The sequence below is a fragment of the Cibotium barometz genome, chromosome 29 (genome assembly GCF_041138505.1).
Source record: "Cibotium barometz isolate CiBa-2024 chromosome 29, ASM4113850v1, whole genome shotgun sequence".
NCBI classification, from domain to species: Eukaryota; Viridiplantae; Streptophyta; class Polypodiopsida; order Cyatheales; family Cibotiaceae; genus Cibotium; species Cibotium barometz.
This window is the reverse complement of record NC_141074.1, coordinates 50,765,032-50,790,376: the sequence shown is the minus strand read 5'-3', so window position 1 is coordinate 50,790,376 and position 25,345 is coordinate 50,765,032. Positions and strand designations below refer to the sequence as shown.

The 25,345-nt window shown below is 40.6% G+C and overlaps 1 protein-coding gene across 2 annotated transcripts; it reads left to right on the top strand.

Moving 5' to 3' along the window:
• The first annotated feature begins 19,626 nt into the window (after positions 1–19,626).
• On the top strand, positions 19,627–21,663 carry LOC147622323 (chitinase-like protein 1). Of its 2 annotated transcripts, none has more exons than XM_086823423.1 (4): positions 19,627–19,744; positions 20,102–20,430; positions 20,554–20,707; positions 20,976–21,663. In XM_086823423.1, the coding sequence occupies exons 1-4, from the start codon at positions 19,728–19,730 to the stop codon at positions 21,373–21,375; spliced, it is 900 nt and encodes a 299-aa protein (XP_086679549.1). In that variant the 5' UTR covers positions 19,627–19,727; the 3' UTR covers positions 21,376–21,663. The 2 variants fall into 2 exon arrangements, with proteins under 2 accessions (XP_086679549.1, XP_086679550.1); XM_086823424.1 differs by having other exon boundaries at positions 19,692–19,843.
• Positions 21,664–25,345: the final 3,682 nt, after the last annotated feature.

Sequence of the window (25,345 nt, the reverse complement as noted above, 5' to 3'; positions counted from 1 at the left end):
CTATGGCTAGAGAGGTAGCCTCCACAGTCAGGACTCTCCGCACCCATGTCGGCACAGACATTGCAAGCCCAGGCATGCTTTTCGGACACTATTATGATGGAATGGATGTAGGGAGCCTACATTATCAACAACGATGCGCGAATGATGGGCTGAAAGAAATAATGAAACTAAAATCCATCATCAAAGAGAAGGATGTTGCCTTGCAGAATATGATGAGCTAGTAGGAACCCCTACAAGAGAAGCAACGCAAAAGAAGAGTGGAAGTAGGCTGACTAGACAACATACAGAGACAGATCACGGAGCTCTAGCAGGCCAATAAAGAAATGAAGAAGGAGATGGAGGAAATGGAGGAGAAGATGGCCAGGAAGAACTAGGAAATGATGTAGATACAAGGGGAGCTAGATCAGGCCATAGAAAAGCAAGCAAGGATGGAGGGACAAGTCACCCTAATCCGTGAGGAGCACATCAAGACCATAAGGGATGTCCAAGGTAGAGCAGACAAAGATAAAGTAGAGCTGGTGAAAGTAGAGGGGCAAGATTGGCAATACTGGATGTAGAAGAGTTTCCTGAAGTTTACGAGCTGGATGCAAAAAGAATGGAGCAGTGGGAGGGTCACGCAGTGGATGACCTTAAGGAGGTGTGTGGAGCTTATTTGGAAAAGCTAACAGAATCAATGTGATCATCACCCACACCTTCCTGCAAACAGTTAGCTCCCCACCTTCGTACAAATAGTTAGTTCTTATAGGCGAGGAATCTCCCCCTTCCATCTGCCCACCCACCCGAATTTACTACATGAGAGAATAAATGTTGTATAAACACCCTAGAACAACCCAATCACAATAGACCCATCATGCAAATAGAGTACTTACATGTTGTTTCATGGTCCAAGTGCAAAGAAGGCAGCAAGCTCTGTCTTCTGGATGGTGTGGTCACCCGTGGTGCCAAACCCTAGGGGCTCAAACATAGAGGCATCGAGTATGAAGGACTGGTGATCCCAGAAGCTAGTGGCATGTGCCATAGGCTGGTTCCTTTGTGGGAAAAAATCCTCAAAGTTTTCAGGAGAAAAAATATGTGAAATGGTCTTGTTTTCTGTACACTTCTTGCCCTCCTTGCATACGCATTGAAGGTTGATTGCCTGGATACCAGCAGAAGGGCAGCCATAAGGAAGAAAAGCGTGCCAAATGTCTTCATTGTGCTACAAACACATGGTAAAAACCTTTCAAAAATGCATCTTGAAATCTGGCTAGGGCAGAAATGCAAAAGAAATGCATTTCAAAGATAAAGAAATTCTAGATCTGGAGAGGGGAACATACCTCCAAAAAAGAAAGTAATACAAGGCAACGATAAAATTGAGATCTAACTAGGTATGGCAAGAAAAGCTTGAAAAAAAGAACATAAAATAGCTTCCATTTGCAAAGCTATGGAGAAACACATACCTTGGTGGATGCAATGGCAAGGGGCACAGAAAACAAAGACTAACACAGGGAGAGAAGAATGCAAACCCTAAAATAATGAGCCAAGGGTAGAATGCTTTACTTGCAAGCAACTTTCATGGCGGGAAGTGAAGCAATGTACACACTACAGCTTGACCCAACATAGATGACCACACAACTAGAGAGAGATGGACATGACTGCTAACATCCTAGTTCTACATACTTGGGTCATCGACTCTCACCCCGCTGGTGGGGAAAGCCATCCTCAACACTAATTATCACCTTTAACAAAAAAGGTGAAACTGACCTCCCAACTGTGTGTTTTTTATTAACCCTTAAGGCTTAAACAATAATAACCAACCCACTATGTAAATTTTATTATATTATTTAAAAAATCTACACTCAAAATAGGTTTTTGTGGGGTTGTTATAGCTTATGTGTTATATGAGTGTTTAAGCTCATCGAGTTGCAGTTAGAATGCACACTCACATAGAACAAGCTTGATAAATTATAAGTGAAGCATTATTTCTATATATATAAGAGGTTTGTTGTCCTGAAGGAGAAGGGAAAAAAGCCGGCTACTCAACCAGACGGGAAAGGAAAAGAAATTGTATTATGGACCGGATCAACAATGCTCATCCTTGAAAAAACAAGTTAAAGGAGCATGCATGGGCAACCACAAAGAAGCTTGAAGAGAAAGATGACAAGGCTACTCTTAGGATCCTCTAGAAATAAGAGCTGGAATCGCTTATTGAAGAATTCAAAGAATAGCAAAAGCCAGATGGCAAGACCATCAAGGCTTTAAAGAAGGAGGTGGAAGCAACTACACCCACAAAGGGTGACCAGAGGCAAAGGTGGTAAGATGAGCTTAAACGAGCTGAATGTCACTTTGATGACAACAAATGCCAACATCAGGAAAAAGGTATAACAGATGGAGGCCATGAAGAAATCCCATGCTGAGGAAGTACAGTCCAAAGAAAAGGTGCTTCAAGACTTCAAAAGCTGGGCCAAAAGAGAAAAGAGGGCATGGGAAGACATGCAACGAAATCTGCAGGAGAAAATGGGCCAGAAGAGCCTAAGTACATGGAAGGAGACCACCCTCAAATGCATGCAAAATTTGGTGCAATTGGCACAACATGTGGGTGCCATGAGGCCTTCCAATTGGGATGACATTGCAAAATTCATGAACTAGTTGGAAGTGCCTAAGGTGGCAGGTCAGGGCCAAAGTAGTAGCAGAACAAGGCTGAAGCCTTTCCCTCGGATCCAAAGCCGTGCATGGAAGCAGTGGCCTCTTATGACTCGTTAATTCAGGTGAGGAGGAAATGGCTCATTCAAAGACCAACACTGCTAGTGTCCCTCACCAATGGAGTCATCTAGCAGACAGAGAAAAAGGGGTGCCAAGGTCAGAACCATCATAAACATTTTAGATATTTCAATATTCAACCACTATTGAAGAATATTCATGAAGGCCCAAAGTATTGTGGCAAGTTTGCCAAAGTTAAAGAGGATGGAATGCATATAGAATTTGAAAAGTGTGCCAATCGGCGGGTGCAAGCAAGTAAGCATGCATTTCTACATGATAAGTCAAAGACATTGATATTTGGCATAAATGCATTGGTGTTATGGCTCACCCTAACCCTCCTTGAAACACATTCAAAAAGAGATTACCTAGTGAACCAAGCTGTCATGATTAAGGATCTTTCCAATGGCCGAGCTCGTAACCCTTGAGGTCTCCAAGCTCTACAACTCCTTTGAGAAGTAATTCCACCGTGCCTCCCACGAGCATTGTTACACCGCTGCGTTGCACTACGGGTCCTCGTCCCTCCTCTCACTTCACTTCACTCACACACACTCACTTCCCTCCTCTCACTTCACTTCACTCACACACACTCACTAGCATGCATTAGGGAGAGAGATTAGCAAGATCAAGACTCAATTGCACAATGGGAGAGTATGTTGTATTATTAGAGATATTCACTTATATACATGGCCATAAGTGTTCACACTCACTTAAACTGTGGCCAGCCGGGCACTTTAGGCTCTTAAGAGGCCTAATGCTATTACAATGACTACTCTCGTAATATATCCATGAAGTACATCACTTAGGACTTCATTCTAACTTGCTACCACACTCTCTTGAAGCGAGAATCGCCATAAATACTCTATCACACCATTACGGGCGCTCATCCAAGTTGTAGCTTTGGACACTATTGCTTCATATCTTGAATGTATGACCCTTTGGTGTATCTACCAGGACTCCTTGATGTAAGATAATGGCAGTAGCTCTTGTTAACCCTAGAATTGGGTTAACATCCCCCCCTTCTTGATGGTGATCGTGTCCTCGTCGCGTTGAAGACCTTTGTGTGGAGAGAATGGACAAACTTTGTTGATGGCTTTGATGTTGAGTGATGTTCAACAGTCTTTGTTCCTCTGGAAGGAATAAGAAAAGCTAGTTAGTAAATGAAGAGGTTAGTGGTTTATTGGGAATTCCTTAACGAGGTGGGGGGTGGGGTTTTTTGAATGATTGCATATTTGTGTGAGCTTTTTTTTGGGCTTTTTGCTCAGTTTGTTTTTGGCAATCATAAGCAAGATTACATGTGATTTTGTTAGTGGGGACACTAAGAGATGTTAATAATGGGAGAGAAGAGAGGGAAGGATCCGGAGGAATGTATACTTAATCATCAGAACGAGATGGTGATTCAGAGTTCCTCATTTGATTCATTGAAGCGACAGTCATCATTTGAAGTAATTGGCTTTTGATGATGTCCCTTTGTGTGGCAGGATTCTTGTCAAATGTTGTTGAAAAGGACCTATTCATGTCTTCTTCTGTCCATGTGCTTTTTATGTTTTTATGTATATTTAAGTACTCTTATGAAGCAAATTTACATGAAGTACAAGAATTGAGTTAAATTAGCCACTTGTTGGTAAGGATTGAAGAATTATGTCGACTTGCGAAGCTAATATAGATATCTTCACGAAGGATTGAAGATCATTAATTTGTGAAGATGGTAGGGTTGTTTGGAGAGGTTTGTAATTTGAAGGGAAATTACAGGCAATGGGCTGTACCATCGACCAGGCTTTCGCCCACCACGGCCCCCCCATCCAGGGATGTACCTGGAAGTTGTCGATGGTGAGGCTTTGGTGCAAATGTTCTCCAGTGCATGAGTATGGATATGTACTCATGGAGTAGCTGCTACATTAATTTAGCCAAAAGAAATAGTAAGCAATAAGCTTAACAAATATATAATGGCTATTGAAGATCGTTGGGAAAGTGTTAATGCGTGATATGGCTTAATCTGTGACGAGGCTTAAATCATGAGAGTGTAGGTTCTTAAGCCGTGAGACTGTATTTCGCGAGAAACCTGAACTCGTGAGATTGCAGGTCCTTTTTTTTTAAAAAGGACCGTGAAGGGATATTCCATGTGAGATGGCCTAATCCCGTAAGATTGCAGGTCTTTTGGCCGTGAAGGGTTATTCCGTGAGATGGCCTAAACCCGTGAAAGTTAATCTCGTGAAATGGTGTTTTCGTGAAAGTGCAGGCCGTGAGCTGGAATTCTGTGAGGTGTAGTTCTGTGAAGTGTAGTTCTGTGAGACGGAATTTCGTGAAGTTGCAGGTTTTGACCCCGTGAAGTTGCAAGTTTTGACCTCGATGGTTTTTTTATTTTAATTGATTTTATGGGTCAATTAGGTCATGACTTGCGAGCAACAGCAGATGTGGGTATTGATTCTTGAATTTGTTGCTCAAATGTTGTCAAGGCAGTAGGTAAGACTGCTGATTGTTTGCTTGAACACACAAGCTCTTGTGTTGGTTCTGAATGCATAAGAGTGGTTGAGTGATTTGCTTGTTGTTGCTTGGGCCTCCATTCTTATCGAACTTTAGGTAAAGCTGTTAGGGTTGAAGTCGGTGCAAACGTAGCAAACTAGCAAAGTTCGGATAACCAAAACGAGCATGCCATAGTTTTGCATCTGAAACTGCCTTTGCATCAGAAATTGCATTTGCTGAATCTTCCACACACTTGTCATAAGAATTGAGCCTATACAGCCTACGAAACAAGGTGCCACATGCAATAATCGTATCGCCAAAAGTCAAATCATGAACAGTACATCTGTCATCCACAAATTTGACTACAAGTCCAAGTCTAGCAAGCGCAGAGACAGACAATAGATTCTTCTTTATCCCTGGCACATACAAAGCATCTGAAAGTGTGAAAACGCTGCCATTTGCAACAAAGCATAATTTAACCAACGCCCTTCACTGGGTAAGAAGCATTATTGGAACATGTGATAGTATTCCCATTAGGGACAGCCTCAAGACAAGTGAACATATCACGATGCGAGGTAATGTGCTTTGTAGCACCATTGTCAAAATACCATACATCAAAGTCAACAAAAACTGCCAAACATGCATCATGTACAGATGGGTTATACTGGCAAACATGCATCATGTACAGATGGGTTATACTGGCAATACACGCTAAATGCCCATTCTGTATCCTGCACAACATTTGCAGAATCTGCATTTGTAGAAGCATCCGCTATTGTGGCTGCATTTGACTCTTTCTTCTTTGTCTCTTTAGCCTTTAGCTTAGGGCAATTCTTAATGACATGATCAGTTGCCTTACAATAATTGCACCTGATTTTTTTCTTGCCTTTATCAAGAGCCTTCTCAGACCTATTGTTGCTACCTGTGGAAGGAGAAGAAGTTGCAGACCTACTAATAGGAGAAGAAACAGTGGAAGGGGCTACCTTACCACTTCTTCTCTACTGGGCAGCAAACAAATGCCTAATCAATTGCATGCTGCCTAGCCCTATTTTGCCTGGACTGCGCTTCTTGCAAGAGCTTGTTGACTAAAGTATCATACTTGACAACATCAGGTCTGTCCTCAGTAAACAAGTCTCCACGTGGAAGCAAAAGTCTGATATGACTCAGGTAAAGCATCGAAGAATAGTCTGCACAAGAGAATGATCGGGAATAATCTCACATGTAGAAATCAACTGTTCCTTGAGATCTTTAATCTCAGCAAGAAAAACATTTATGTCATCATCTTCCTGCATAATCTTCGATTCTATCTCTTTACGCAGGTAAGAGATTTTTGCCTCGTTACGACCTGCATACAAACCAGCTAGAATATCCTAAGCCTGTTTTGCTGTGTTTTAGTTGAACGAATATGTGGAGTGATGTTACGTTTGACAGAAAGTGTAATCAAGGCATGAGCATGTGCATCTTTACCATCCCCAACGAGCTTGTTCAGTAGTGGGTAAAACAGCAGCAACAGTAGAGCTGCTAGAACCTGCAACATTGTTACCATATTATAGTAGTGATGTGTGTGAACACACTTAGGACCGCCGGGGCACTTTTTCCCTCACTAGGAGGTTTTTTCCCCCGTGCATTGTATATACGCCCATTATCTTCTAGGGCTTGTTATCTTTCATTTTTGGCACTCATAATACACTACTGTGTTGTGCTCAAGCTTCCTCATCTTCTTGAAGTTGTGTGTGCATTCCTGCAACCCTAATTCCAACAATTGGTATCAGAGCAGGCTTCCTCCTCCCGGGCAGCATCACCGGCACCTGTCGCTTCATCTCCTCCGATTGCGACGAGGTTTCACGAGCGTCTGCAGGTTAGTATATGCCGTAGGGCTTGTTCGTTTCAGAATTTTGATCTGAAGTCATTTCGCCCTCCGTTTTTGCATTCCAAGTACTGCGCAGGCAAAATCGTCCTACTGTGCAGATTTTCTGTCAAGATTAAAATCTGCAGGACAGGTGCCCATTCGTCTGTTTTGGGCTGTGCTACATAGCACAGGTCGATTTTATACAGGTTTACCTCTTACAGACAGCATTTACATCTAGTAGTACAGTCATTGGCCATGGCTGACAACAATGATGTATTCCGCATGTTGGCTGCTGAGGATAAGTTGGATGGCACCAACTATCCATTGTGGGCATATATGATGCGACATGTATTGGTAGCAAAGGGGTTATGGAACATTGTGCAGGGTATTGATGCACGTCCTATTGTGGCTGGGAATGCTGCAAACACATCAGAAACAGGTACTGTTGATGATGGTGCAGGCACAAGTGCTGTAGCAGCTGTTCGAGAACCACCACTTTCAGCAGAGCAGATTCGTTGGGATGGTAGAGATGCGCAGGCTCATGCCTTGATTGCGCTGTCTGTCAAACGTACCATTATCCCACATATTCGCTCCTGCAGGACTTCTAAGGATGCTTGGGATGTACTTGCCACATTGTATCAGGCAAGAAATGAGGCTCGTGTTGCTTACCTCCGAAAACAGTTGGAGAGTGAGCATATGAACGAAGGTGATTCTATGGATAGCTTTTTGACAAAGATCAAGGATTTCAAAGAGCAGCTCATTTCTGCAGATGAAATCCTGTCAGACAGTTCACTTGTGTAGACTGTTTTGAATGGTCTACCAGATTCTTATCAGGGTTTTGCTTCCACTCTTCGCTTGATGATGAAAGGCAATCCCAATGCCTTATCATTTGAGGAGTTAGTTTCTGTTTTGCTGCAAGAAGACCAGTCAAGGCAAAACAGGAATATTATGCGTGTCGCAGATCAAGCTTTCGTTGCTAGTCAGAGAAGCGGGAAAGGTAAAGCTGGCTTTTCTTCTAGTAAGCAGAAATCTGCAAATGCTGCGCAACCAAAGAAGGAAGACAAAGATGAGAAGAAGGGTGACAAACAGAAGACATTTTGCAAGTACTGTAAGGGAAATGATCATGTCATCAAAGCGTGTCCTAAGCTGGCTGCGAAAGAGGCTAAGAAGAAAGAGGCTGGTATGGCTGTTGCAGATGCCTCTCCTTCTAACAATGAATCTGCTAATGTTGTTCAAGATACAGAATGGGCATTCAATGCGCAGTGCAGTTATGACCCATCTTTGCATGACACATGTATGTCTGCAGTAGATTCAGATGTATGGTACTTTGACAGTGGTGCCACTAAGCATATCACCTCGCAGCGCAGTTTATTCACTTTCCTTGAGTCTGCTCCCACAGGGAATACTGTCACCTGTGCCAATAACTCCTCTTATCCCGTTAAAGGAGTTGGACAGATTGTGCTGAATGTTGCAAATTGCAACACCTTTACACTTTTTGATGCATTGTATGTGCCAGGGATCAAAAAGAATCTGCTGTGAGTCTCCGCATTTGCCAAAATAGGTTTGGTTGTAAAATTTGTGGATGACAGATGTACTGTTCATGATCTCTCTTGTGGTGACATCATTGTAGCATCTGGTTCACTATGTCGAGGGCTGTATAAGCTCAATATGGATGGCAAATGTGTAGAGGATTCAGCATGTGCTATTATGGATACGCGGGCTATTTCAAATGCAAAACTGTGGCATGCACGTTTTGGTCATCTGAATTTAGCAAGTTTGCTGCGCCTGCAGAAATCTGAAATGGTGTCTTCTTTGCCTAAGCTTGAGGCACCTGTCAAGCATGTTTGTGAGGGCTGCATATTGGGTAAAATGCAGCGTGCTTCCTTTCCCAAAGATGGATCAGTGAGAGCTGAACGCAGATTGCAGCTTGTTCACAGTGATGTTTGTGGTCCCATGCAAACTCCATCATTTGGAAACTACCTTTACTTCGTGACTTTCATTGATGATTTTACCAGGCATGCATGGGTATATCCTTTGAAGGCAAAGTCCGAAGTGTTTTTGTGCTTCAAACAGTTTTTGGTTATGGCTGAAAATGTGTCAGAAAGTAAGATGGGCACCCTCCGTTCAGATCGAGGGGGGGAGTATATGTCTTCAGAATTTAATGCATTTCTGGCTGAGCGTGGGATAAAACACCAATGTACAGTGCCGTATACACCACAGCAAAATGGTGTGGCTGAGAGAAAAAACAGGTCTCTCATGGAAATGGCAAGATGTATGGTTAAGAGTCAAAGTCTACCACATGGTTTTTGGCTTGAGGCTGTCATGTGTGCCACTTATGTACTAAACAGGTGTCCCACCAAAGCATTACAGGTTGTCACTCCATATGAGGCTTGGCATAGCCGCAAGCCATCTGTTGGCCATTTACGTGTTTTTGGTTGCCTGGCATATGCATTAGTGCCTGTGCAACATCGCAGAAAATTGGATGACAAAGCTGTCAAATGTATTTTTGTTGGATATAGTGCTGAGAGCAAAGGCTATCGTTTGTATCATCCACAGACAAAGCGCATTTTGGTTAGCCGTGATGTTGTATTTGTGGAAGATGCAGTTCAGCCCTTGGTTTCATGTACTAAGGAGACAGATATCAGCTCACGTGATGTCTATGATACATTGTTGCCTCTTTTCAGTGGTGCACAGTCAAGTGCAATACCTCATGAGGCAGTTTTTCAGCCTATGCAGGTTTTAAATGATGGCACAGATCAGCCTATATCTGATGCAGATGTGCATGATGCACTTGAGGATGAGAGACAAGAGATTGAGGGCTCTAGGAACATGCCTAGATGGCTGGTGCAGACTTTGCGTGACAGCAAGTTGGATGCCCCTTTGTCTAGTCGCACTCGTTCTGGCTCTCATGGTGCCTCTTATGCGTCAGATTGTTATGCATTGGCTGTTTCTAGTATGTGCGATGAAAGTGAGCCTGTTTCATTTGATGAGGCACAAAGTTCAGAAAATTGGATGGCTGCTATGCAAGCAGAATACGATGCTATTATGAAGAATAGTACATGGTCTTTATGTGACTTGCCCCTTGGCAAGAAGGCCATTGGCACTAAGTGGGTATACAAATTGAAGCGTAAGCCTGATGGCACAGTGGATCGCCATAAGGCTAGGCTTGTTGCAAAAGGTTATGCTCAAGAGAAGGGCATTGATTTTGATGAGACTTTTGCTCCCACATGTCGTATGACCACTGTTCGTAGCATCTGTGCATTAGCAGCTCATAATGGTTGGAATGTACATCAGCTGGACATAAAGACTGCGTTCTTAAATGGAGATTTGCATGAGGAGGTGTATGTATCGCAGCCTCGTGGTTTTGTTCAAAGAGGGCAGGAAAACAAAGTGTGCATGTTAAAAAAGGCTTTATATGGTTTAAAGCAAGCTCCACGAGCTTGGTATGAAAAAATACATGCATATTTGACTGCACATGGGTTTCAGAATAGTCCAACAGAAAGCACTTTGTATGTTAAACGTGTGGATGGTGTACATCTAATCATTGCTCTCTATGTCGATGACATGCTGCTCACAGGACCAAATGAGAGTCATATTGCTGATTTTAAGGCTGATTTGAATGCCTCTTTTGAGATGTCAGATTTGGGGCATTTGCATCATTATTTGGGGATACAATTTAAGCAGTGTGATGGAGGTATTGCTTTGTGTCAGACAAAGTATATTGAAACATTGTTGCGGAGATTTGGCCTTGAAGACTGCAAGCCTATTGCTACTCCAATGGAGACAGGTTTGAAGTTGAGTCTTCATGATGCTGGAGATCACTTTGATGTCACACTCTATCAGACAGCTGTTGGTTGCCTCATTTATGTATGCATTACGAGGCCAGACATTCAGTTTGCAGTCTCACAGGTGAGCAGATTTATGCATAGCCCAGGCATTAAGCATTGGCAGGCAGTGAAGCGTATCTTTCGCTATTTGAGTGGTACTCGGCATCTTGGGTTGTTTTATCCCAAGGGGGGATCATTGCCGCCAGATTTACATGTTTTTTCAGATTCTGACTGGGCTGGTTGTTATGACACACGCGTGTCCACGAGTGGTTTTTGCTTCATGCTTGGAAGCTCATGCATATCATGGTTGAGCAAGAAGCAGCCTACTGTGGCCACTTCTAGTTGTGAAGCTGAGTACAGGGCAGCTTTCACAGCTACGGTTGAGTGTGTGTGGCTCAGACGCCTTATGGCTGATTTGGGTGTTGGGCAGCCATCTGCCACCACCATCTTCACTGACAGTCAGAGCGCATTGGCAGTTGCGCGGAACCCAGTGTTCCATGCTCGTACGAAGCACATTGAGGTGCACTACCATTATGTCAGGGAGAGACTCTCTGCAGGAGAGATCAGTTTGGCTTATGTGCCAACACAGGATAACCTTGCAGACCTTTTCACAAAGGCTCTGCCTCGTGAGAAGTTCGAAGCTTTTCGCAAAGCTTTGGGCTTACTCCCTTTTGTGGATTCGTCCACATAGCTAGACACTTCCCTATACATGAGTGCTAGCTCTTGTTCACCGCATCACTCCAGGGGGGATTTGTTACCATATTATAGTAGTGATGTGTGTGAACACACTTAGGACCGCCGGGGCACTTTTTCCCTCACTAGGAGGTTTTTTCCCCCGTGCATTGTATATACGCCCATTATCTTCTAGGGCTTGTTATCTTTCATTTTTGGCACTCATAATACACTACTGTGTTGTGCTCAAGCTTCCTCATCTTCTTGAAGTTGTGTGTGCATTCCTGCAACCCTAATTCCAACAAACATCCTCAACAGATCTTACATCCACAGAACCTGGACGTACATCCATACCCTGCATAATGTTCCACACTCCTTTTGTAACCAAAACATGCTGCATCATGTATGCCCAAAGTGGGTAGTTGCTGTCTCCATCCAATTTGTCATATAAGCACAGCAGACAACATGCGAAATACATCATTGCTGTTATCAGCCATGGCCATTGACTGAAACTAATGTAAAAGCTACTTGTAATGAAGCAAAGACTGAATAGAAAACAACTCGTGCTATGTAGCATGGTCCACATTAGAATACGTATGCTTGTTTTTTGGCAGAAAACTGCACTGTCGAAATTTTCGCACAAAATGACGAAAACACCTGTACAGAACTTGTAATGCAAAAAATGGAGCCCGAAACGACCTCAGTTGCAATTTCTGAGAACGCAGTCTTACGGGATGATCTGCAGAGTATAGGGACCTGCAAGCGCTCATGAAAGCTCACCTCAATCGGAGAACGTGAGTCGGAGGGTGCTAGCGGCGTAGCTCTGGGAGCCGATGCCTGCTCTGATACCAATTGTTGGAATTAGGGTTGCAGGAAAGCACACAAAGCTTGCAGAAGAAGAAGCAAGAATGCACACAACACACAGTGTATTAGATTATGTCAATGTACAAAGATAAGTTAGCCCTAGAATAATGGGCGTATATACAAGTCGGGGGAAAAAACCTCCTAAAGAGGGAAAAAGTGCCCCGGCGGTCCTAAGTGTGTTCACACACATCACTGCCTATATATATGGCAACATTTCTTGCTTCACCTCTTACAACTATAAAAGAGGCTGACCCTAGAATTCTTTAAGCTAAAATTGTGTGATTAAACGTTCATACACATTGTCCCACATCTTTGTGGGACATGTAGGCTGACCCTAGAATTCTTTAAGCTAAAATTGTGTGATTAAACGTGCATACACATTGTCCCACATCTTTGTGGTTTCATGTAGTTCCACATATCACCTACCTCTACTAGGCACATTTGCATGAATTCCCTCTTTTACTTGCGCTAAAAATGGCATTGAATCAATTGACAACAATCGAACAATTGGTCTCAATGTGTTGTAAGTACTATAAATTATCACTCGAGCTAGTGTTCTTTTACAAGTATTTGGTGATGGTTGAGGGTTTTGGCATGTTTCTCACCATGTAAGTCTCCTCCTTTGAAGAGGGAAAGCTAGAAAATAGCTCACTAGTAAAGAAAATTCATGTGTGGTGGTCCTTTAGAAAGTAGATAAAAAAATTCACTATTAAAAAATTTGCAAGAGGGACAGCTAGAAAACAGTTCATTATTGAATATAATTCATGTGTCGTCCTTTAGAAAGTAGAGAAAATAACTTGTATGCAAACAAATAAGTTAAGTTATGGGTATACACACAACTTGTATGCAAACAAATAAGTAAAGTTATGGGTATACAAATAACTCACATGTAAACAAATAAGTTAGGTTATGGGTCCACTCATATGCAAACAAATAAGTTAAGTTATAGGTATTTCACACTTGTCGTGCCCAAAACTCACTTATATTTTAGTATAGCTCTATATCCTTTTATTATCTATAAGTTAATTAAGACCAGGCCCATTATTAGGCATACCCTAGTCATGGTTTCTAGTGCTACACGTTACTTACTAATTGATGGATAAGGCAAAATTGGCTTCCCAGCAATATGGTTTCATTAATTTGTCCTTTAGGAACTCATTTTTGGTTGATATAGAGGCACAATTAACTTGAATCCTAACTTGTCTTGTGATGGAGCCCACAACCTTGAATTTTGCCTAAACTTTGATCATGTGTGTGCTGTCATTAGCATCCCAGACATTACCATGATCACATCCCGGACACTACCATGATCACAATGCAAGACCAAAAGTGCATCTCTACCAAATTTGGTGCATGAATCCTTGCTATCTCTTAGACCATTGTCTAACTTGGCCTATTGCACACCAAAGCCTACTATATTTAGGAAGTAAGTGCTTTGACAAAAAAATGTGACTAGGTAGTCAGTGCTTTGACCAAAAAATGTGATGTGACGTAACCCTTAAACTGTTATCAACCATTGACCAACGTTAGGTAGGTCAACAATATCTATTATTGTTATCGACCATTGACCAACGTTGAGTAGGTCAACAACGTCTATTATTGTTATTGACCATTATCAGTGTTAACAATGGCCAACAACGTCTATTATTGCTTAAGGGCTTAGAGGATCCACTAAAATAACATAACATAGAAGTGTTGTGCATAAACAAAAAAATCTAATCTATTATTAATACTAGCCCTATTCAACTTAACTATGAACTACAAGTATTTCTAGTCTTATTATTAGTTATTGTGATTACTAAAAATAACCATCCTGCTTACTATTTTACTACTAACCTAATATCAAACCTATGAGTCTATTAACCTTTCTAACCCTACTACTAACCTAATATCAAACCTATGAGTCTATTAACCTTTCTAACCCTACTACTATCAATTTTACTTGCCCCTTAACCTATTAAACATGTTAGCAGCATACTAACCTTTCTAACCCTACTACTATCAATTTTACTTTCCCTTTAACCTACTAAACATATCACCAACATACTAACCTTATTAGGTCCTAACCTCATGCTACTATGTTAAACTATTAACCTATGACTATTACTATCAACCCTATAACAATTAGCTATTATTAACCACTTCCCAGGTTGACATGGTTTCACTTGCCTGACCTACCATAAGGAGCTTTGCTACCTTACCCTATGACTATTACTATCAACCCTATGACTATTAGCTATTATTAACCACTTTGCAAGTTGATATGGTTTCACTTGCGTGACCTACCATAAGGTACTTTGCCACCTTACCTGCATGTAACGGATGCCCAATCCTTGTAAAGAGGGTGTTGGACTTTATAAAGTGACCTACCATGAGCTTTATACCAAGTAGAGAAGTGACTAACTTTGTGTACATACTTGCTTTTGACTAGAACTGGTGGCCCAATACTATTTTTAAGTTTTATCTACCCTAGTGTGAAACTTGGTCATTTATCAAGTCGTAGTAGACATTCATTCCCTTGCTGAATACTTCTAAGCTTCCCTTCTTCTCCCTACTCTCTTGCTTGTGTTCGATTGAGTCTTTGTTACTTGATGGTAGATAGGTTCAACTTCTCCCTCTCATTAACTTCTTCTCCATTTTCCTATTGTGAGTGAGAACCACCACAAAGGCTATCTCCTTCTTGCCTCCATCTACGCAAAGGAAGCTCTACCTTTAGCCCCTTAACAAAGGAGCATTCTGGTGTGACAACGGATTTTCGGGGGGGGGGGGGGGGGTTCACTTAAAAATATGTAAGTCTACTATGTACAATCATTACACGAGGTTTTTTATACCAAGGTTTTGAGAACAATTTATAGAAATCTACTTACATAAGGGGGGGCTTAAATGGCATTTTGAAAAAATCTAGTAAGTTTATGAAGAAGAAGGGGTCATTTTATTAAGTCAAAAATTCATTAAAAAATATATTTTTAAATACCCTTTGAACGTACATTTTATGTAGGTCTTCTTAAAAGTACACCCACCGAGAATGGAGTGAGGACATAATGGATGAGCTAGTGCACTTGTGGTGGCAGAAAACTGTAGACCTCAGGAAGTGTGCATAATAGAAAATATAGGCGTGAGAAAAACACCAGATTGGGTACAACTGCCCCTCCCAAGCATGTGCCAAAAGCATCCCCGCTTGAGTATTTGTAGTTTTTATTACTTACAAAAATAGGTTACAAGGCTAGTTTAGCCCTTGCTTTCTCTACAAGCTTTCTTTTACAAAGAATGGGTAATAAAATATATGAAAAATCTTATTCCCATGATAGTCTGTGATGGAAAATTATAGACCTCGGGAAGCGTGCAGAATAGAAGTACAAGTGTGAGAAAAAAACACCAAATTGGGTACAACCCCCCTCCCAAGCGTGTGCCAAAAGCATCCCCACTTGAGTATTTATAGTTTTTATTACTTATAAAAAATAGGTTACAAGGCTATTTTAGCCCTTGCTTTCTCTACAAGCTATATGTTACAAAAATTGGGTAATAAAATATCTGAAAAAATCTCACTCCCATAATAGCACTACGCGAAGTTGCATTTGCGGCTCTATACGGCAAACTACAACAAAGTACCAAATGACACTTTGATTCGATAAGTCTAAGGTAAGCTTCCATAATAGGAGGCCTCGCATGAATAACTTCCATAATAGGAGGCCTCGCATGAATAACTTCTACATCGTATATAGCTTTTAAGCCACCTTGATAACCACAATGGCTACCCAAACATTATCACCAACATACCCTCTATATCGTTCCCAAATCTACTACTTAACCTCACAGACCAACTTCATGACGTGTTCTGTGGACCATCCACACCTCTCTACTAGAACTGGTAGCATTTGCACCACCTAAGCTTGGTGATGTGAGGATGTAATCACCATTAGGAAGGGGAGTATATTAACCACTTCATAATATAATATGGTTTCATTTGCTTAACACCTACTCTAAGGCGCTTTGCCATATTGCAATTAGGAAGGGGAGTATGTTAACCACTTCGTAATATAACATGGTTTCACTTGCTTAACCTTTGTAATATAACATGGTTTCACATGCTTAACCTACTATAAGGCGCTTTGACATCTTACTTGTATAACGGGTGCCTTATCCTTGTAAGAAGTTGTTGGACTTTATAAAGCGACCTTAGCGTGACCTTAATGCTAATAGGGAAGTCACTAAACTTCGATTATAAACTTACTTTTGACTAGAACTAGTGGCCTAGGACTATTTTTAAGCTTTGTCGAGCCTAATGTGAAAGCTAGTCATTTGTTTTTTTAACAATTTTTAACATTAAGAAATAGACATTCATTTCCTATAGAATACTTGTGAGCTCCCCTTCTTCCCCCCACCCTCTTGCTTATGTTCTATAGAACCTTGCTTTCTTGATGGTAGATAGGTTTGATTGTAGGTTTTTGCCTCTCATTAACTTCTTCTCCATCTGCCTTTTGTGAGAGAGAACGACATGAAGACTATCTCCTTCTTGCCATCTAGGCAAAGGACACTTTACCTTCACTCCCTTAGCAAGGGAGCATTCTAGTGTAACAATGACATGATGGACAAGCTAGTGCACCCACACGGGAAGTTGCATTTATAGCTCTACAACAAAGTACCAACCAACACTTGATTCAGTAAGGTGGCAAGGCTAAGGTAATCTCTTGACTTCATGAACATCTATTGTCACTAATACTACTACTGATCCTATTAATGATTTCTACCCACCTATAGACCCCATTACTAACATTATTACTGACCTATCAACCTACTAACCCTATTACATTACCACTAGCCCTAATAGAACCCATTCTCATGCAAGCATGACTATATGGCAACAAATAAAAAACCTTGTAATATAATATGTCTTTACTCATATCCAACCATTGCATAGCTTAACGCTCTGTTCATCAAGCTAATGCTGATTCTTAGCCAAATGATCCCAAAAAGATAATGGAGAGGAACGCAAGTGACAATCCTCCATTCTCCTTTTGCTAGTAATTGAAGTAGTTATAGATTTGATTAAAAGGTTACCCCTTTAATCGATGGGGTTAGCTGGCTAGTTGAATATACTTTCTATGAAGTAGTTATAGATTTGATTAAAAGGTTACCCCTTTAATCGATGGGGCTAGCTAGCTAGTTGAATATACTTTCTATGCTTTAAGCAACTCAAAGTTTTTAAGCATGCCCATAATGAACCTATGAGATGGGGCCTTGGTAGGACTAGGTACCATAAAACAATTAAAGAGCCTAAAGGTTGTTGTAGTTTGTAGATCCTTTGTCTTTGTAGTTTAACAAAAATCTTCAACTAATTAATATAGCCATATGTTTACTACCACCTTTTTTAATAGAAAAGAAAAAAGTGGCTTTCATTTTAAGTGACCAAAGAAATCATAAGTGCTCCGCCACTTTGAGAATCCTTCAAAATAGAAATGCATTTTATAAATATTTCTAAATGTCTCATCTAATGGGGTAGATCTATTATCACTTTACTGCTCTACATGTGCGTCTCTTCATAGTTAAAGAGTGACTTTTCATTAGAGTTAAGGTGCCTTAGAGTATGCTCTATCCTACAAATAGTACAAAGGACAAGCTTTGTTGAGTCACAAAGATTAAATGATGTTATGAATAGCACTTGTCTCCTATACTAGAGTATAATACAATTATAGATTATGGCTTTCTCATATAGAGAAAACACACACATAATGACGATAAACAAAAAGTAAGTGCATGTGTGTGCACATACATTTGTACAATAGACAATGTAAGTGATCTATAACTTTATATTTATACATTATAAGTTATATGTGGCTTTGAGGGCTTCAAGTAATCATCATAAACTAATTGTTACCCGTGTTTCCTTTGTGTTAAGCGTTGTGCGACATCTGCGTCTTATAGAAACACATTTATATTGATTAAAGGTAACAATGAAAGAAAATGCATTCTTAACATCATAATTCTACTAAATGGACATACTAATATGCATACACATTTGCACACATTAATGCTTTTGAAAACGATAAGCTGTAGATGGCTGGCATTAGACAACCTCTATGTATGAGTGGCAAAATCAACAAAAAACTTTTATCTTTTAAGGTGTCTTTACAGACAGGAAGGTTGCTTCGAATCGCGAGCATTAATAAATTGCATGGGAAGCACAAAATGAGGTGATGGGTGCACATTGCATGTTTACCCAAAGTCTAAGCTTCACTCCCAAGCTTGGTGATGGGCTTGTTACACAAGAAGTCCAAGAAAGAGACGGTGAACATTTGGGGTTTTCCACAATCTTGCCCAATCGAGCTCCTTGCCTAGTGTATGTTTCATATATATAGAAATAATGCTCCACTTATAATTTCTCGAGCTTGCTCTATGTGAGTGTGCATTCTGACCACAACGTGATGAGCTTAAACACTCATATAACACATAAGGTATAACAACCAGTGTTCACAGAAAACCCGCAAACCCTTACAATGCACCTGCAAAATTCATGATCTCCTCCGTAAAATTTATTTTTTCAATTTAAAAAATATTTAAAATTGATAAAATTTTAAGGATTTTAGTGATATTATAGTGAAAAAAACTGTACATATTGAAGACAAACTTGTAAATTTTAAAATTACATACAGAAGGGTACCCTCTATATCCAAGAAGTTTCAGAGGTGATTGGCATGCTTGGTGGAACGATCCAATACATTATCAAGGTTAGGTTCAAAAAGTTTTCTATGTTCATTTTTGATGTGAAGTGGTTTAAGTTGGTGACTCAAGGACCACAAGAATCCATGCACAGGGATAAGAGTGGATTTGTTCAAGTAGACTCCACAAAGATATGCACAGACCAAAGGGACACATTTGTGCTACCAAAGCATTGTGAGCAGGTCATCTTGAAGGCAAACTTGAGAGATCATAGGTGAACGTTGTTTGTAATCCAAATTAATCCATGTAGTAAACAAATATTTTAAGATATGAAAATATCAAATTAAGTAGAGGTTGAGGAACCCACTCAAGACATTGATAACAACCCCACAAAAACCTATTTTGAGTGTGGCTTTTAATTTTTTTTAATAATATAATAAAATTTACGTTATTGTTGTCTAAGCCTTAAGGGTTAATAAAAAACATACAGTTGGGAGGTCAGTTTCACATCAAAAAAGACGAAGGTGACGAGTAGTGTCGGTGACGGCTTTTCCACCGGCAGGGCCGGTGAGAACCGGTGACCCCGGTGTGTGGAACCAGGCTGTCAGCAGTCATGTTCGTCTCGTCATGTCGTAGTGTGTACATTTGCTTCACTTCCCGCCATGAGAGCTGCTTGCAGGTAAAGCATTCTAGCACCCTTAACTTCTTATTTTAGGGTTTGCATTCTGCTCTCCCTGTGTCAGGCTCTGTTTTCTGTGCTCCCTGGCTTGCATCCAAGGTATGTTTTTCTCCATAGCAAGCTGTTTCATGTTCTTTTTTTCAAGCTTTTCTTGCCATAGCTTGTTAGATCTCAGTTTTCTTATTCTTTATATGAATCAAGAGAGCTCGCTGCCTCAGATTGCTTTCTTTTTTGGGGGCCTTTTCCACTCTCTGCCAGATCTAGGGTTTTCTTTATCGAAATGCATTTCTTTTACTTTTTCCGCCATAGCCAGATTTCAAGCTGCATTTTTGAACGGTTTTTACCATGTGTGTGCAGCACAATGAAGACATTTGGCACGCTTTTCTTCCTTCTGGCTGCCCTTCTTTTGGTATCCAGGGCATCGGCCTTCAATGCGGTATGCGAGGAGGGCAAGAAGTGTGCAGAAAACAAGACCATTTCACAGATCTTTTCGCCGGATGACTTTGAGGCTTTTTTCCCACAGAGGAACCAGCCTGTGGCACATGCCGCCGGCTTCTGGGATTACCACTCCTTCATACTCGCTGCCTCTATGTTCGAGCCCCTAGGGTTTGGCACCACGGGCGGCGACACCATGCAGAAGACGGAGCTTGCTGCCTTCTTTGCACATGTGGCCCATGAAACAACATGTAAGGTCTCTATTTCCCGTTGCTTGTCATGGTATTGACAAGATTTAATGTGAAATGTCTAGATTGGTGCTTTGCTGTAAAGTTTTAAGGTGAAGGTGTTTGTGTGTGTCTTGACTTTTGCAGGCGGCTGGTCTATGGCCCCGAAAGGCCCGTTTGCTTGGGGATTGTGCTACAATGAAGAATTAAGCCCTGACCAGCTCTATTGTGAGCCAAGCTATGAGTACCCTTGCGTTCCAGGCATCAGCTACCACGGTAGAGGTGCTATGCCTGTTTACTGGTAGCGATCAAAATCTTTTCTTCAGTTGTATCTTGTTCTGGCATCATCAAGGCTGACACAAAAGAGATTGAAAGAAATACTGGTTGAGGCATTGCATTCCTTTCTTGTTTGTTGAGCTTTTTTAACATTTGAATGCGCTACAAAGGGTTGGATACACGGCACAGGCATGTAGTATTGTAAGGTCTAAGTGATTAGAAGCGGCTCGCCTTGGTGGCGAGGATGTTCTTGTAGTCCGACCCATTGTAATGATTTTGTTGGTTTTTGCCAGGAACTACAACTATGGAAAGTTAGGCAAATACCTGAAAAAAGACCTCCTTCATCGCCCCGATTGGCTTGCATCTAATGCCACACTTGCCTTCGAAGCTGCTATAGCAACGTGGATGCTCCCAATGAAGCCCAAGCAGCCATCTTGCCATGAGGTTATGACAGGCAAATGGGTCCCCTCAAAGAATGACACTGCCAACGCTCTATATCCCGGGTTTGGGATGACCATAAACATTCTCGATGGCTTTGTGGAGTGCGGGCATGGAGATGATATCAGAATGATTGATCGAGAATCTCACTATTTGACCTTCTTGGACTTGGTGGGTGTGGGACGAGACAACGCAGGAACCTACACGGGATGTGGTCTTCAGAAAGTGCTCAACACCCCGTTCGACAAGTCTTAAGTGGGCAGTTTTTGTGGGTCGAAAGCAGTTGCAAAATGTGCATATTCTTTTGTGAACTCCATTGGTAACTCTATTTTTCCATTGGGTGAAGCAGACTTGCCAAGGTATGGCAAGGAAAAGAACCTGTCAATAAGTTGAAGACCTATGGATGCAGCATGGCAGTGTGCTCTATAATTATATGAGCAGCATATATATGGGCTCTATGTATGTTTTGTTGATGCGAATGAGCCTTCTATGTTTTCTGTAATATTTTGGGGTATTTAAGCAAATTTAGCTTTTTTCTTGCAATATTCATGTACTACTAGGAATGCTGATACTGCACGTCTCTTGGCTATATGCATTTTAGGTTGCCTTGTATTGAACTGTTATCTTGCAATCATTGGCTTGTTTTCTTGTATAAATAGAGGAATTTTAATTAAGGGTTCAGGTTGCCGCTAGATGTACATCTGTGGTGGGTCAGATGAGGAAAGAGTGGCTAGTTAAAGCGCGTGAGTTGCAACTGGCTGAGGAGCTGATTGATAGCGCTCTTTGCCTGGAGTGAGCTGCCATGTTAAGGTGGTCCTTTCATGGGTTTTCTATGTTAAGGTAGTCCTTTCATGTTTGTAAGGTGGTCCTTCCATGATGGCAAATAGTGTTTTTTTTAGTGCCTTGTTCAAGCTGGGTATATTCTGAAAAAGTCAACGAGAAGCATTTGTTATCAATTGTATTAACTGTAAATATATGAGGCAAATTTTAATTGGAGGTCTGAAAAGAAGACGATCCATTCAAATATTCCATGTAAGTGCACTTTCTCAACCATGAGTCAGATGTTGACTCAAATTCCGTGCTCATAAATCTGGTTAGGCCTTGGTTGAAACTCAACAGCCTTCAGTTTTGAAATCTTCCGAGCATGGCTGAAATTTGCAACCTTGCCTTGGACTTAAACGTTGTAGGCCTACAAGATAAGATGCCTTGGCCTAGAAGGTACCTTGGGTTTCATGCCAAACCTATTTTGAGGGTGTTATTGTTTTGAAACCTAAGTTTCATTTGAAGAACAAATTGCTAAGGCAGCCTTCAAGTTTGAATATTTTAAGCCTTAGACAAAAGATCATTTAGATGTATTCATAATCTTAAGGGGGATTAAAAAGAGGCAAATAAAAGCCCAAATGATGGAAGTGTGAGAGGGCTGCTTGGTTCTTAATATGAGAAAGTGTGAGGGCCATTTGGTTTTCAGAGTGTAAATAAGGTTGTGAACGATACAAAACAGACATGCCACAGGCAGTGGCTATGATATACCCAAATATGTGAATGAGGCAAATTCCGAACTTGTGCATTAATAGTGGAACCTAGTAGATATATTGCTAGCTGTAAGTATGGTAGTAAGTTCTCTCGCAAGCTGCAAGTACGGTAGTGTATTATTGTGTATGCTAACCACCACTAGCTACTAGTAAGTACTAATAGCTGTAGCAATTCCATAGAGCACTATGCATTTAAATCAAAAGAGTACACTTGCATTTTTAAGATTTATAGCCATTGATTAATAATCCTTGACATGGGAGTTAGTAGTCATGGACATTCTAATTTCTATCTAGCACTTTGACTAGCATTTATAGCCATTGACTAATAGTCGTAACATGGGTGTTAGTAGTACACATACATTTTGATTGCTATCTAGCAGTTTGATTGTTAACTAGCAGTTTGATTGCTGACTTGCTATCTAGTAAACTTTCATACTTACGTTGTGCTTGGATCAAACGTGTCGATTATTGTATCTTGTTGCTTTTGTTGTCTTTCAATATTTGAGATATCATTGTCAATGTTGCATTCCTTGGCTTTACTATTGTGCCAAGTTGATAACATAATGCAAGTCACATTCCTCTCAAGTTTAAGACTATTTTAGATAACTGTGCTAATTTCTTTAATAATCCATTCTAAAACGTTTTCTTGCGAGTCACCTACTCACTGTTATATCATATGTATGTACAAGGTGATTAGTACTAATTTTATACTAATCTAATATAATTAGAGTGAACTAATCTAAGATGGGTATAATTTAAGTTTACTAATGATGATGAGTAGACTCAAGCACAATTATGTTACATGATTAAGATTTGTACTTATAAAGATGTGTACAAGTGATATGATTTTATTGCTTGAAATGGTCCTCTTTTATATGAGGAGGTACACCCTTGGGCTTCTACATCAATGTGGGATAAATCTTTTTGCTCATATAGCTGTATGCTATGCTTTGCACTTTGTTGGCTACTCATTCTCACTCCTTACCTCTTTGGTACCACATTTATCAACACTCTCCTTGGTGCCAAATCTTTGGGCTACTCAAGGTGGTCGGATATAAGGTTTACAACATATCATCAGTCCCTCTCATTTCTAACTTGGCTGGGTAACTCAGAAGCTTTTTGGCTTGGTTACTCTCTAGCTCAGAGGTTACTTTTAGAGGTGGTCAGGTTGATTTTCACTCCCCCAAAGTGCTACTTTGGCTACTCTGGTTACTCATAGGCGGTCAAGTGTGCTCAAAACATATAAATTGTGTCAACTCATTTGGTGGCTTTTACAACATTGATGAAGATCCCTTGTTGCTTTCTTCTTTTTTCATGTCGATGACATTTCCGTCTTCACCTTGTTGACTCCTTCTTGGCTCTTGGTCTTTGCTCTTTGGCTTGACTCTTGTCTCTTTGCTAGCTTCTTTGGTGTGAATGTCATTCTTGTTGTTGTCACTTGATGCTTGGTGCTTTGATGCTTTTAGTGTGGATGCCATGCTATGAGCTATGGTCATCTCATGCACTTATGCTTTGAGCATGTTTAGATTTGATATAAATGTATCTTTTCGTTGCTTTTCATGTTTATGTACATATATTTTTTCATGATGAGTTTTTTAAGGATTTAACCCTTTCCTAAAAAATGATGCTTTGAAATGCAAAATGTTTACTATTTGAGAAGATCTTACCAATAATGAGCTTATATTTTGCTTCACTAGTACTATCTAATCTCGTACAAGGTTGGCAATGTGCTCTAGATTTTCTTGTAACGATGATTTCAAGCTGACCAAAATAATTAGAATGCAAACTATGTGCTAGAAATGGACCAAATGTGATAAAAAGTACTCAAATTGAGCAATGCGAATGGGTACGATGGATTTTGATGTAAGAGAGAACCTCCCACAGTATATTGACACTCCAATTGTCCAATTTCAACATTAACTTGGTCCAATTTTTGTTGATGATAATGATTAAGTACTAATCATAGTGATTAAGTACTAATCATAGTGATTAAGAGAGCTGAAACTTGGAGTCTTTAATTGAGTTTGTGGAAGTAGACATTGAAAGGGATTTTTACACCGGCTTGTTGCCCTTGACGAGGATAAGTGTCCTATGTAGAGAAATTAGCTCAAAATGTCAAAAAACGGACACGACCTTTTGATTTTAGGCGATTGGTTTTTCTTTCGTAGCAACCAACATACTTAACCATTTAGCTCAAGATTCATTTTGTAGATGCCTTAGGGTATGTGTAACACACACCTAGTAGGGCTTACACCAATTCAAGCTATAGGCAGCGAATCGACTAAGAGGGCAACAACGACTTTTCTGCTTACAATGAGCTAACGGCAGCGAAATCAGCCAGTTCCTTGCAAGTGGGAGGTCGCCTTGATGTGATAAAGCTACAACTAGAAAGGTTTGAGCAATTTCAAAATAGTGACCTTCTTTTTGCAACCCTTCCTTCTCTAGATGGTTTGAAGGGCTTTGAGCTATTCTGTAGACTTCAATTTGAAGGGCTTTTGTAGGCCTCAAATTTCAAGGGCTTTGATACCTTCTGTAATTTCAACATTGCTTGTGAGGGAGATGTGAGTGTTGAGAAATGTGGTGCCAAAGAGCACAAGGAAGTGGTAGGGAGTTAGAATGAGTAGCAAAGAAAGTGCAAAGCATAGCATGAGCAAAGGGATTTATCTCACATTGATGTACAAGCCCAAGGGTGT

What these genes read in the sequence shown, in the direction of transcription:
- LOC147622323 (XM_086823423.1), top strand. An exon ending in TGTGGCCCATGAAACAACAT is followed by an intron (nt 20,431 to 20,553) that starts GTAAGGTCTCTA and finishes TGACTTTTGCAG; the next exon opens with GCGGCTGGTCTATGGCCCCG. An exon ending in GGTGCTATGCCTGTTTACTG is followed by an intron (nt 20,708 to 20,975) that starts GTAGCGATCAAA and finishes GGTTTTTGCCAG; the next exon opens with GAACTACAACTATGGAAAGT.